General features: G+C 38.8%; 1 protein-coding gene across 7 annotated transcripts in view; it reads right to left on the reverse strand.

Annotated features, from left to right (window-relative positions):
• Positions 1-14,747, reverse strand: part of ST7 (suppression of tumorigenicity 7) — a 307,385-nt gene that overhangs the window by 120,925 nt on the left and 171,713 nt on the right. For all 7 annotated transcript variants that reach the window (XM_079786006.1, XM_079786004.1, XM_079786003.1 and 4 more), the window contains exon 3: positions 7,930-8,089. In XM_079786006.1, the coding sequence (XP_079642132.1) occupies positions 7,930-8,089 (160 nt within the window). The remainder of the gene's footprint in view (positions 1-7,929; positions 8,090-14,747) is intronic.

Genomic DNA, 14,747 nt, shown 5'->3' on the forward strand with positions numbered 1-14,747 from the left:
CAAGCATCTTCTCAGATCACAGTGGCATAAAACTGGAAATCAACTACAATAAAAACAATCCAAAGAAATCAAACACATGGAGACTAAACAGCATGCTATTAAACAAGGACTGGGTCACCAGAGAGATCAAGGAAGAAATAAAAAACATCATGGCAACAAATGACAATGAAAACACAACAATCCAAAATCTATGGGACACAGCGAAAGCAGTCTTGAGAGGGAAGTTCATAGCTCTACAGGCCTATTGCAAAAAACAAGAAACAATGGTAATAAATTACTTAACCCTACAACTCAAAGAGCTAGAAAAAGAGCAGCAAGAAAAGCCCAGTGTAACCAGAAGGAAGGAAATAACAAAGATCAGAGTGGAGATAAATGACATAGAGACCAAAGAAACAATACATAAGATCAACAAAACCAAGAGCTGGTTCTTTGAAAGGATAAACAAGATTGATGGACCTCTAGCCAGGCTCACCAAGAAGCAAAGAGAGAGGACCCAAATAAACAAAATCAGAAATGAAAGAGGTGAAATAACAACAGACCCCGCTGAGATACAAAGGATTGTTACAAAATACTACGAACAACTCTATTCCAACAAACTGGACAACCTGGAGGAAATGGACATATTCCTAGAAAAATATAACCTTCCAAAAATCAATCAAGAAGAATCTAAACAGCTCAATAGGCCAATAACTATGGACGAAATTGAAGCAGTCATCAAAAAGCTTCCAGCAAACAAAACCCCGGGGCCTGATGGCTTCACAGGAGAGTTTTACCAAACATTCAAGGAAGAACTAAAACCTATCCTCCTCAGACTATTCCAAAAAATTCAAGTGGAAGGAACACTTCCAAGCTCCTTCTATGAAGCCAGCATCACCCTAATACCAAAACCAGATAAAGACAACACAATGAAAGAGAATTACAGACCAATATCCCTCATGAACATAGATGCCAAAATCCTCAACAAAATTCTAGCAAATCGGCTCCAGCAGTACATCAGAAAGATCATACACCATGACCAAGTAGGATTTATCCCAGGAATGCAAGGATGGTACAATATCCGCAAATCAATAAACGTGATACATCACATAAACAAATTGAAAGATAAAAATCACATAGTCATATCAATTGATGCAGAAAAAGCATTTGACAAAATCTAACACCCTTTCTTGATAAAAGCTCTCAACAAGGTGGGAATAGATGGCTCATACCTCAACATAATAAAAGCTATATATGATAAACCCACAGCAAACATCATACTCAATGGACAAAAACTAAAGACATTTCCCCTAAGAACAGGAACAAGACAGGGATGCCCACTCTCACCACTCCTGTTTGACATAGTACTGGAAGTATTAGCCATTGCAATTAGACAAGAAGAAGAAATAAAAGGCATCCAGATTGGAAAAGAACAAGTAAAGCTGTCTTTATTTGCAGACGACATGATATTGTACATAAAAAATCCGAAAGACTCCGTCAAAAAACTCATAGACTTAATAAATGAATTCGGCAATGTAGCAGGACACAAAATTAATGCCAAGAAATCTATGGCCTTTCTATACACCAATAGTGAACTTACAGACAGAGAGACTAAAAAGGCAATCCCATTTACCATCGCACCAAAAAAATTAAGATACCTAGGAATAAACTTAACTAAGGAGGTAAAAGACCTATACACGGAAAACTACAGGACACTGAAAAAAGAGATAGAGGAAGACGTAAACAGATGGAAGAACATACCATGTTCATGGATTGGTAGAATCAACATCATTAAAATGTCCATACTACCCAAAGCAATCTATAGATTCAATGCACTCCCCATTAAAATACCAACGGCATATTTCACAGACCTAGAAAGAACTCTCCAAAAATTCATCTGGAATAAAAAAAGACCCCGAATAGCCACAGCAATCCTGAGAAAGAAGAATAAAGTAGGAGGGATCTCAATACCAGATTTCAAGCTGTATTACAAAGCCACTGTTCTCAAAACAGCCTGGTACTGGCACAAGAACAGACATATAGATCAATGGAACAGAATAGAGAATCCAGATATTGACCCAAACCACTATGCTCAATTAATATTTGACAAAGGAGGCATGAACATACAATGGAATAAAGACAGTCTCTTCAATAAATGGTGTTGGGAAAATTGGACAGATACATGCAAAAAAATGAAGCTTGATCACCAACTTACGCCATACACAAAAATAAACTCAAAATGGATACAGGACTTAAACATAAGACGGGAAACCATAAAAATACTAGAGCAATCCACAGGCAGCAAAATGTCAGACATATGCCAAAAGAAATTCTTCACTGACACTGCCCCTAGGGCAATGGAAACTAAAGAGAAAATTAACAAATGGGACTACATCAAAATAAAAAGCTTTTTCACAGCAAAAGAAACCATCAACAAAACAACAAGAAGGCCCACTGCATGGGAGAACATATTTGCAAATGGCATCACTGATAAAGGTTTAATCTCCAACATCTACAGGCAGCTTATACAACTTAATAAAAGGAAGATAAATGATCCAATAAAAAAATGGGCAACAGACCTAAATAGAATCTTTTCAAAAGAAGACAGAAGGAAGGCCAAGAGACACATGAAAACATGCTCAACGTCACTAATTATCCGAGAGATGCAAATCAAAACAACAATGCGGTACCATCTCACACCTGTCAGAATGGCTATCATCAACAAATCAACAAACGACAAGTGTTGGCGAGGATGCGGAGAAAAAGGAACCCTCGTGCACTGCTGGTGGGAATGCAGACTGGTGCAGCCACTGTGGAGAACAGTATGGAGTTTCCTCAAAAAACTAAAAATGGAACTCCCATTTGACCCAGTAATCCCACTCCTAGGAATATATCCTAAGAAACTAGAAACACCAATCAGAAAGGATATATGCACCCCTATGTTCATAGCAGCGCAAATCACCATAGCTAAGATTTGGAAACAGCCTAGGTGCCCGTCAGCAGATGACTGGATCAGAAAACTGTGGTACATCTACACAATGGAATACTATGCTGCCATAAAAAAGAAGGAATTCTCATCATTTGCAGCAACCTGGGAGGAATTGGAGAACATTATGTTAAGTGAAATAAGTCAGTCAATGAAAGAAAAATACCACATGATCTCACTCATTTATGGATAATAAAGAACATTATAAACTTGAACAAAAAGATAGATACAGAGACAGTAAAGCATCAAACAGACTGTCAAATTACAAGGGGAAGGTTAGGGAGAGGTGGGGGAGATAAGAGATCAATCAAAGGACTTGTATGCATGCATATAAGCATAACCAATGGATGCAAAACTCTGGGGGGTGGGGGCATATATGGGAGTGGGGTGTGGGGAGGGCAATGGTAAGATATGTACACATATAATACCTTAATAAAAAAATTGAAAAAAAAAAAGATATATACCTTATACAGATTATATGAGTGTAAAATAAGATGATTGGTGACAGAAAGCCAAATTACTATAACCAATTTGTCTAAAGATCCAATTCTATTCAAGAGGCTATTAAAGTGTCTCAGAGAATTTAAACTTGACTTTGGCAAGGATACTTCTCACGTGATGGAACATCCTGCACTTTTCCAAATATCTTGAAGAAACTGAGCACTGCAAATCTTGTCTTTATAGCATCTTATTTGAGAACAGGGAAAATTATCAAACAGATGTTTCCATAAACCCAAATTTAGAATGTTATTGGGCCATGAGAATCTATTCCCTTAAGACAGGGAGAGGTTGGCCACGTTTTAAATCCCTATGCATCATCATCTCAAAAGCTAACTTGAATTAAGAAATGGCAGCAGATGACATGGCAAATATATCAGCAAGATTTATCAGAAACTATATTTGTGAGAAAAATAGCAAATAACACAAAACAAATGAAATGTTCATAAATATTGACCTAAATCAAATAATCTAAAATTTGGCTATATTAAGATAAAGATCACTGCAAATTTTGAGAGGGTCTGCACTTAGGTCAATTTATACAGATCCAAATGTTAAACAAATATATGAACAGTCTGCCCTGTAACAATCACAAACTTCCCACTCCTCACTCCCCAAATTATTCTAATGTAGGCCAGGTCTTTTAGCTTTTAATCAAAACAAATGATTCTTTATAAAAAGAGCTAGACTATGAGTTTCATAGAGACTGATGTTTATAACTAGTATTTTGTTTATATTTAGCTTTTTCAATGATTTTCTCAAATAAGCAATGTCATTCAAGTGTTTTTGCCTATGCCCAATGGGACTTTGTTAGCCATGTTGTATTTCATGTAAGATCCAGCAAAAAACTGTCTTATGATGCTCCAAGAAATTCAATAGATTCACCCTTCTGTTATTAAGGCAATAGTCATTTTATTATTTTTAAGGCAATAGGGATTTTTAAACAAATAATTTTAACAAAATATTTTTATTACTCTCAGTTTTGACCTACTTTTCCTTTTATACTTAGCTGAAACCAGACTATAGAAAGTGATTAAGGATAGAGATAAGCACAGACAATTTTATAATATTTTTATTAAAAAATAAAAATCACCAAAAGAAAAAAAGAAGAGGAAATGGTATTAGTCCCATGGTATCTGGTATTTCCATACCATCATACATACATGTTTGTTGGTCTGAGTTAGCCAAATATTAGAAACCCAAATGTCAAGGAGAACTGTGCAGACTGAGCCCTAAAAATACTTATGCCTGGCCGGTGTGGCCTAGTGGTTGAGCGCTGACTCATGAACCATGAGCTCACGGTTGGATTCCTGGTCAGGGCAGGGATTGTGAACTCGATCCCCAGTAGGGGGTGTGCAGGAGGCAGCTGATGGATGATTCTCTCTCATCATTGTTGTTTCTACCTCTCTCCCCCTTTCCCTTCCTCTCTGAAATCAATAAAAACATATATTTTTTAAAAATGCTTAGGATAATTTCAATTTGCCTAAATATAACTATTTGCACAGTTATGAGATCAGATCATAAATACTATGTATATTATGAATAGAAATATTTTTGCATAGTAGTACATATTTAAATAAATGCTAGTGGAACTGAATAATATTCAAAAGCTCAGTATTCACCAGGTAATAACTCAGTACAAATAAAACTGGGAATGTCCATGATTATTATTGTGGACTATCTATATAATAGGTCCTCAGGTTACGTTGGAGATCCATTCCTATGGCGTGACGTAATGTGATTTTCGCTGTAAGTCGGAACCCACCTACATAAGCACCTACATCACTCACATAGAGCACATACACAGCAGTAATGAAGTGAAATAGTAAAAAAAAATTTAAAAGAAAGATAACAATTTCTGACCTTTACTTGTGGTAAATAAATAATAAAAAACATAAAGCACATATGTACATACGTTGAAATGACGTGTTTTTTTTTTTTTAATAAATAAATGGGAGATGGCGACATAACCACGAAGCGACGTAACCCAAGGACTGCCTGTATATGTAAAAGCCTAAGTGACCTTTATGACCAAATGACCGGAACAACTGGTCAACTGGTTGCTATGACATGCACTGACCACCAGGGGGCAGACGCTCAATGCAGGAGCTGCCCCCTGGTGGTCAGTGTGCTCCCACAGCGGGAGCACCACTCAGCCAGAAGCCGGGCTCACAGCGGGCGAGCGCAGCTGCAGCAGTGGGAGCCTCTCCCACCTCCACGGTAGCACTACTAAGCCGCGGTGGCGGCAGGTGCAGAGGGGCCGGGATGAGCAGCAGCAGAGCTGCGCCCAGCCGCCTGCCACTTTGGCACTGCTACATCCCTCGGGGGGGATGTCGGACTGCCGGGTTTCGAAACCCACAGTACGACATCCCCTGAGGGGTCCCGGATTGTACAGGCTGAGGGACCCCACCTGCGCATGAATCCATGCACCGGGCCTCTAGTATTTTTATAAAGGGCTTTCATTGAATGCATAAGGCTTATTTAAGGCATTCAATAAGAGAGAGAGAAAAATTATAATAACAATAAGAAGAGCATGAGCTCTTTATTGCATTAAGGAATGATGTCAACAGATTTAAACTGGGTAGAGAGATAATTTTAATGAAAATAAAAACATATTCACAATAAAGACTGGCCTCAAATGAGGCTGCTTTCTGTTTTCAATCCGTTAATTTTTTACAATGTTCTGTATCAGTTAAAGACTACAGTAATCAGGCAAGAGCACAGTTAATCTCTGAGGTCTTCACAGCAGATGCAAAGTGACGGCAATTATCCACAACTGCTTATGTGATGATTACTGAGTGATCAAGATTCCTCGTTAGCATGATATGCCACACTCATTAGAGTAGCTGGTTAAAGTAATGGTTCACTTTGCTGAGGTCTCTTTTAGTTTCTTTCACAAAGTGGATGAGTTTACAAAGTCTCAGATAATTTTGTCACCTTGGTATACCCTCTCTTATACATGTAACCTTTAGGATGAAGTAAATGTGTACCTAGAGGTGCCCATTGCCACTCATGGCTGGCTGGCAAAGGGTGTATTAAAAGAGCATTGAATCAACATCAGGAATAAAATATATACACAATGCTACTTGAGCTTATCAGCTGCCTATGAAATGTGGACTGAGTTATTCTAGGAAGGAAGAAAAAACATCTAACCTAGCTCTTTAACTTCTTCCTCTTCATTCTTGGAGTCTCAGAACTTGTGCCCCCTCCTTCAAGAAGCAGAGGACCCCTCTTCTGTTCTCCACAGCACTGATGCTCCCCTCATACAGAGAACTTAATCACTTTGTCTCCATCAGTAGACACGAGAGTCCCATGCGGACATATTATTTATAAGAACCTGTGCAAGCCCAGGTTCATATTAGGAACTTCGGAAATGTTTACTGAGCTGATCATGAGACCAAACTATAAAATTATATTCTTCCTTCTTCTTTTATGGGTGGAGAAAGCATAGGTCTTGTATGTGCTCATTCATTCATTCACTAAGCTTCAGCAATATGAGATACTGCAAAATGCTAGAGGTACTATAATAAAATAGTCAGTTAGAAAATTATAGTACAATTTGCCCTGGCTGGTTTGGCTTAGTGGTTGGAGTGTTGGCCCTTGGACTGAAGGGTCACGGGTTCGATTCCGGTCAAGGGTCAGTGGCAGCCTCAATTCCTGGCTCCAGTAAGGTGGCGTGTAGGAGGCAACCAATCAATGAATTATCTCAAATAGATGCTTCTCTCTCTGTGTCTCTCTCCGTCTCTTCCACTCTCTCTAAAAATTAATGGGAAAATATCCTCAGGTGAGCATTAACAAAAAAATCATAGTACAATTTGATAAATGTTGCTAAAGATAAAAATATTAAGAGTCAGTAAATGTGGAGATATGTTGTACAATCTATCACAGAAGGCTTCTGAGGATATAACATTTGAGTTGTGTTGTAAAAGTTAAGCAAACACAGGAGACAAGGAGACAGACTTCTAGGCAGAAGGACTTTAGAAAACATGGCATGTTCAAGAAATAAAAAGAATACAGACAGGATTGGGACAGAAGCCCAGGTAGGCAAAAATAGTTAGAAGCAGCTTATGCTGTGCGAAGGAATCTGAGTTTACCTTCAGTGTAATGAGAACCGATGAAGACTCTTAAGCAGAGGAGCAATGCTATCAGCACTAGGCAGACATAAGGTTCTGTAATCAGCATGGAAGAAAGTTGATACACTCAATAATGTTTGAGAAACTAGGGACAAGAAGGCTGGAGACTCAAGTTTGGAATGTTGACCATTAGCTAAATCAAATGAAAGAAAAATAAAATTAAACAAGATAAATATTCCTTTCCTTGGGAGGCTTATATGATAGTTCTCTGGTAGAGGTTGTCAACTCCTTGGGAAAAGAAACTAAATTTTTCTCTGAATATTTAAATAACAACATTCTTACTGTCAAAGAGTAATTTAGTAACCAAACTGCTGCAAATAGAAGGACTTTTCATACCTGAGACACTTTGCCTGTTGGAATCTGAGTCCCCATTACTGGAGTTAGAATTGTTGGAGGAGTTGTTGTCAACCCCTCCCAGAAGGGGGCGCAAGTGGCTTACTGAGACTTGTTCAATGAATGATGTTCCATACTTGCGAAAATACCACCATTCAAATATCTAGAATAGAAAAATAATAAGTATGATTATGGTTCTTGTTATTGTTTATGATTTTTGTATACATACCCATAAAATATATTGCATTTACTAATTATATGTACCTTTACTAATTATATGTACCTTAAATAATTTTTATCCCAAAAATTTTGTTTTATTCTAAAACTTAAAGAATGTATAAAAGTAAAAACACCAATTATACTTTAAATTCTTAATGTTGTTTTCTCCAATTAATATTGTTTTTCTTTTAAAAATCTGCCCTGGCCAGTGTGGCTCAATTGGTTGGGTGTCTTCCTGTGCACTGAAAGGTCGCTGGTTTGATTCCTGGTCAGGGCACAGGCCTGGGTTGCAGCTTCAATCCCAGGTAGGAAGTGTGCAGGAAGCAGCCAATCAATGTTCTGCTCCCACATTGATGTTTCTCTCTTTCTCTCTCTCTCTCAAATAAATAAAAATATTTTTTAAAAGAAAAATCTGTAACTACAACGATGGGTAAAAGAACACTGAAAGAGTTGCTCAGTATTATTTTTCTACAAATTTACATATCTATAACAATCTATAATAATAAAAGCATAATATGCTAATTAGACCAGACAGACGAACGACCTTCCAGACATCCTTCCGGATGACCTTCTGAATGAAGCCTGCGAGGGCCAAGGCAAGCCACCACGGCTGCGAGGGCCGAGCTCCTTGCATGAATTTCGTGCATCGGGCCTCTGGTTATTCTAATAACAAAATCATTATAGCTGAAAGAGAACTCTAAAAATATATACAAATAAGCCAGTTTTAGAAGTATGGCTTATGAAATTCTCCACCTAAGACTGTGATAAAGCCATACCTGCATAAAATTATTAAGATAGCACAATCCACTTAAAAAAGAAACAACCTCCTTAGAAAAAGGCTGGTTTTACAAAAAGCGTGGAAGGCATCCCATTTCCTGTATGGATAGCATTCAACTGCTAGGAGATTCAGCAAAGTCCCACCTGCTAAGAAGTGCTTTATAAACACAAGCATCTACCAATAATGTTTCCTAGTTCACAAACATATCAATTGTTATGTACTGTGGATTGCAAAGGAGAAAAGAAATAACACTCAGTGAATCTTCTAAGCACGGGGAAAGCAAGCGACCTCTCCCAACCCTCCTCACCTGGCTCCCCTACCCCTCCAGTGAACGCTCTCTCCCACATCCTTTCCTCTCCTCCCTGTCTGACTTGGAACATCTTTTTTAAGCAGTCACAGATCTTTACTCAGAAGAAATTTAAGAATCAACTATATCCCAGAGTCTCACAGCATAACTATATTATATTTCCATAACAATAAAGAATGTGAAAATAACATATAATTAGTTACCTTTAACTTTACTTATTTCATAAAAACAAAATTTTGATATCTACTCTGGAATGGGCTTTGAGCTATTATTTTTAAATTGATGTTTTCTCTCTTTTGCTCTAACAAAAATTTCTTTCAGACAGACAGAAAGAACATCTATGAATGACCAGAAGAAAATATCAATTAGACCAAGAACTTGATTAAATCCAAAGATTTACCACAGTTGCCCATGTGAATTTCCATGTATTAAGAGATCAAGTTTAATAAATTTCACTGTGCAGATGGGAAAATATGTTATGAAAGCTAAGAATAAAAAGGACTAGTCTATAACATTTGGAATGCTAGGAATAAGAGATCTTGCTTAAAGAAGGAAGGAAGTTTAAGAATGGTAAATTTATAAACCATGGATACAGAAGAAAGTTTGTAACCTCAGGTGAATTATTTAATCTATTGGAAAGCAAATTTCTTTAGTGGAAATCATATATATTACAAATCATATTTAATATTAAGAACATATTTATTAGCCCTAGCTGGTTTGGCTCAATGGATAGAGCGTCAGCCTACAGACTGAAGGGTCCTGGGTTGATTCCTGTCAAGGGCACATGCCTGGGCTGCGGGCTCGATCCCCATTAGGGGGCGTGCAGGAGGCAGCCAATCAATGATGTCTCATCATTGATGTTTCTATCTCTCTCTCCCTCTCCCTTCCTCTCTAAAATCAATAAAAATATATTTATTATTAATGGTCCTCAATTTTCACAACCATGTAAAACACCTGGTCTCAACCTCCATGTAAAAGGCCTAGTTCAGTGCCTGCTGCATAGGTAGTTCTCAAAAGTAACAGCAAAGCTATCGTTTAGAGCAGTGGTTGGCAAACGCATTAGTCAACAGAGCCAAATATCAACAGTACAACGATTGAAATTTCTTTTGAGAGCCAAATTTTTTAAACTTAAAACTTCTTCTAACACCACTTCTTCAAAATAGACTCGCCCAGGCCGTGGTATTTTGTGGAAGAGCCACACTCAAGGGGCCAAAGAGCCACATGTGGCTCACGAGCTGCAGTTTGCCGACCACGGGTTTGGTGTATTGATAACAAACACACCTCACATACTGCTAGGACATACCCCTCTTTTTGCCAGTCTACAATTTGTGCTAGTACAGTATCTTGTCTTGTTACTACGTTGTTGGCTGAAAACCCTGGAAATCATTGTGAAAAGGGGTATTGCTCACCATTCAGTCCTGACCATCCAACACAGCCCTGAAGAGATTAGTGGCATTGCCTTTGGAAGAGAAGACTCCAAGGGACTCAAAACACAGAACTGCGGGTGGCTCTCAATCATCTGTGATGGGGGAACGTTCTTTGCTCTGCTTCTTATATTCTGCTGCTTGGGCACCTGCCAGGCCTTACTTCATTCTCTCAGTCACACAGCGCTAAATGCTCCACACCAGGCATGAGCTGTTAGAGAGCACAGATGTGGCTCTGCACTACCAGTCCGTGTCACAGACCTACAATGCCTCTCCCAGGTTGCTCCTAGCATGGCCTATTCCCATCACAAAAAGCACCTCGGGATGCTTCAGATTTCTGTTTTCCCAGCAGAACCAGAGAATGTCAGTACTAAAAGGGACTTTAAAGTACCATGTACAGTCTCCATTTAGAGATGAGGAATGAGGTCTGTATGTGAAGGTGCTGTGACCTGACCAAAGTCACACAGTTACTTAAGTAGTTGCTTAGTCTAAAGCCCCAGCTCCATGCCACTAATCTTACCAGGGCCCTACAATAAGATATCTTTTTTAACACTCTTGATCATTTAAACAAATAGACAGATGTAGCCTATCCCTTTTCAAATATTCACTTCCATGTGTCCTCCCACTCTACTGTCTCTCTTAAATTTCCTAGCTGTCAAAACCAATCCAGAAGTAGCCAATCAAATGGGACCTGATAGCTCACTCTAAGGTGTAAATGACTCTTATGAACAGGATATTTACATTATAATCGGAGACAGACCTTCTATACAGTATTTCTAAAGCAGGAATAATGGGCCTCAGTAAAGACTGGGTTATTTCTGCAGTTTGGGGGAGAAGAGGAGGGCCTTTTCTCAGCAGCAGAGGGCTTCTTACCCATCCCTGTCTTTCTTTATACTAGTGCCCCCACCACCGAAGAACAGAGGCTCCAATATGTACTGAATGAACAAACACTTCAAGAAAGAAGGGAGGACTTAAAGCCTTCTTCAACTTCAAACCAAGTATTCTATTTTGGGATCTTTGCATAACAAGCTGCCTCTTATCCTGAAACATGACAGGCTTTGGGCCAGCGTCTCACAGTATTTTAGAAGAGCCACACAAATCCAAATGGGCAGATGGTGTTACCTAACATGCACAGGTTTGTTGTCACTTTGAATTCTTCTCCCCAGTGCATAACCTACATAGCTCTCATAAACAAATTTAGATTTTAAAATTAGTTTTTGGACATGCTAATAGCTATTAGTAACTGGGCTTGCCACAGCACAACAAAACAGTTTTTAATCTGAAACATAACCATAAAATTAAAATATAAATCAACACATTTCATAGTCTTAAAAACGTAATCTCTCTCATATGTGTTTCCTACTCATGTTCCATCCCAAGGATTATACAACATCAAATGGATTAAAAAGCAACAGTGAACCTACCATCTAGCTAAAAGGTAAAAACCCTAACACACTTCATGACAGCTGAGTTGTATGACCTTGGGTGGTTCTTTTGATTCTCTGGGGCTTGATTATTTAATGTGTAAAATAAACTCACAGGAAGCACTCAGTTAATGTTGGATGGGTGGGTGGGTGGATGATTGGAAGACTGGATGAATAGGTGATTAGAAGGTTGAATGGATGGATGAATGATAAGAACTGGTCTGGTGATTTAATGGTATAAAATTTAAATAAACAGCAGGACCAATGAACGGGTTTATATTAATTTTGTTTGCTATTTTTAAAAAAGAGAGGCTTACATATATTTGTGGAAGAGGAAAGAATCTAGTGGAAAGAGAAATTGAGGATGCAAAAAAGGTCAACCAAACATGAGGCAAGATGCCAAAGCCCAGGAAGCACAGCCACCCTTCCTTGAAAAGGTAACCTACCATTTCTTAATCTAAGGCAGGAAGAATGGGGAAGGATGAATGAGTAGAGGGATCCATTCTATTTTGGAAAGTAGGGTGTGATGTGAGCTATTTTACATATATAAGAAGGCAACAAAGGGATAACAAATGGGTGAAACTCATCTCCATAGAGATGCAGACAAGGTTTATGTTCTAAGAATAAGTGGAGATGGAATTGGAAATGTGAGGGTGGAAGAAATGGTTTGAATCTATACCTTGCAGAACAGAGGGCCATAAGCTATACTCAGGACCTGGATCACATTTAAAACAAAGACCCATTTGTCAAGGTCTCAGTTACCAAGCCTCCTCCTCTTTACTAACGGACAGAAGTAGAGGATGACTAAGGAGCACTGGGGTTGGGGCTTAGGGTGGAGATCCAGGTTGGCAGCTGGCCTAAGGTGCAAACTTGTCTCATCTTCTGCCCCAGGGAAGAAACAAAAATCTGACAAGGCCCTTTCATCTTTCTTGCAGACCTAAAAGCTGAATCTTTCCTGAAGATGCCTAGGTTCTTCCTAGCCAATAAGACCTCCCCTTCTTGAACTGCATGTTCTATATATAAAACAGTTCTCTCCATGAATCAGGGACTTCCCTATACACATATCACATTAAAAAACACTCCAAGATTCCATATAGCAGCACCTTAGTAATTACACACCAATTCCACTAAATCCATGGGAAATACAAAGATGTCATAGTCTGAAATTGACTGAGTGCTTCCTGTGGATTAAAGTAGATGATGATAGCAAGAGGATAGATACAGTGATATGGAGATTAAAGAGGAAATATGAAACTTTCTAGCAGTATACTTCTATGGAAAAAATGCCCAATTGACACTTGCTCTAAGTCTTCAGAAATATATTTGGGGCTAAACAGTGTTTGGGGCAAAAGGGAATATCCCGGGCTTAAATGAGATAAACTAAGGCAGTTGTTACAGGTTATTTATGGTAAGATCCATAACATAACTTTCCTATTAGAATTTTCAAGTATATTTCTTTCTCCATATTCACATACCCTTTAAAAGTCCCACCCAATTCCTTATGGCAGACATTTTTTTACTCTTAGTTTCTGTATGTTTTGTTTAGGAATACTGAAGAGATTCAAAGAGGTCGTGACCTCCTGCTTCCTTGGCCTCAGCTGATCCCTCCTCAGTCACTTGTTTCCCTATCAGTCATGGGGGCTGTGTGAAGAACTGGTATTCATGCCCTTCCATGCTCTCTCCTGGCCACCTACTGCCTTTAAGAAAAGAGAGAAGACAGAGATCTGAGGTTCTCTTCAAGGTCAATAGTCAATGATCCATCCTGCCTCAGTGTCTGTATGTCCACAGGATGAGACTTTCCATGTTAGCATTACTGATTGTGGCTTAGAAGGAAGGATCACTCTCCTGGGATGAAGTTATAGAGCCACGGACAATTAGGAGAAGCCAGCCTGTGCCATGTGCCCCAAGCCCTGCCAACTCACGTACTTGGTCTTGGGTGGTGTTCAGAACCCATCATTTTAAATAAGCTCCCCAGATAATCCTAATGCAGTTGGTTAATTCCTTCACTCACTGGATCTCTGTGCAAGCAACAAATATCCCTAAGTGTTTACTCAAACATATACAAAAACATAGATATGGTCCCGGCCTTTGTGAAGCTTCCATTATATAGAGAGAAAAAAACAATAAATGATGATACAAAAAATATATACTTTTTAAATAAATTGTGGGAGTTGTTGGTCTATGTTCTAGACTGGCCAAATCTGACCCAACCCATGGCCAATCAGAAAAAAGAAAAAAGTGTCTCCCCCTGAGAAGGTTGCATCTTTCTCCCTTTTTCTTCTCTCCCCCTGCCCCCTTTTTTATCTTCCTGACCCATTTCTGTGAGTCTGTTAACATGAAAACATCAACTGCTAGACATGCTGCTATCCACCTTCCTAGTCAACATGTCATGAAAGGAGAAGGATGCCGTGGCAAAGCAGTGGAGATTTAAATCCTAGTCCTCACTCACCCTTACCTAGCAAGGTGACCTGGGCAAGTCATAAGCTTTCTGGAGGCCTAGTCCTTAGGTCTTTTCTGGTTTCAATTGCTTGGCTTCTGAGGGTTCCTACCTCCAGCCCTTCAATTGCATAATTTTCAAGCCTCTCAATTGGTGCTCAAACGTAAATTGAAAAACCCAAAAAGATAGTTTTGTCCCTTTATCTGCCATTAGCCTGTTCACCTTCTTCACC

Source organism: Cnephaeus nilssonii (assembly GCF_951640355.1).
Source record: "Cnephaeus nilssonii genome assembly, chromosome: 12".
Lineage (NCBI taxonomy): Eukaryota > Metazoa > Chordata > Mammalia > Chiroptera > Vespertilionidae > Cnephaeus > Cnephaeus nilssonii.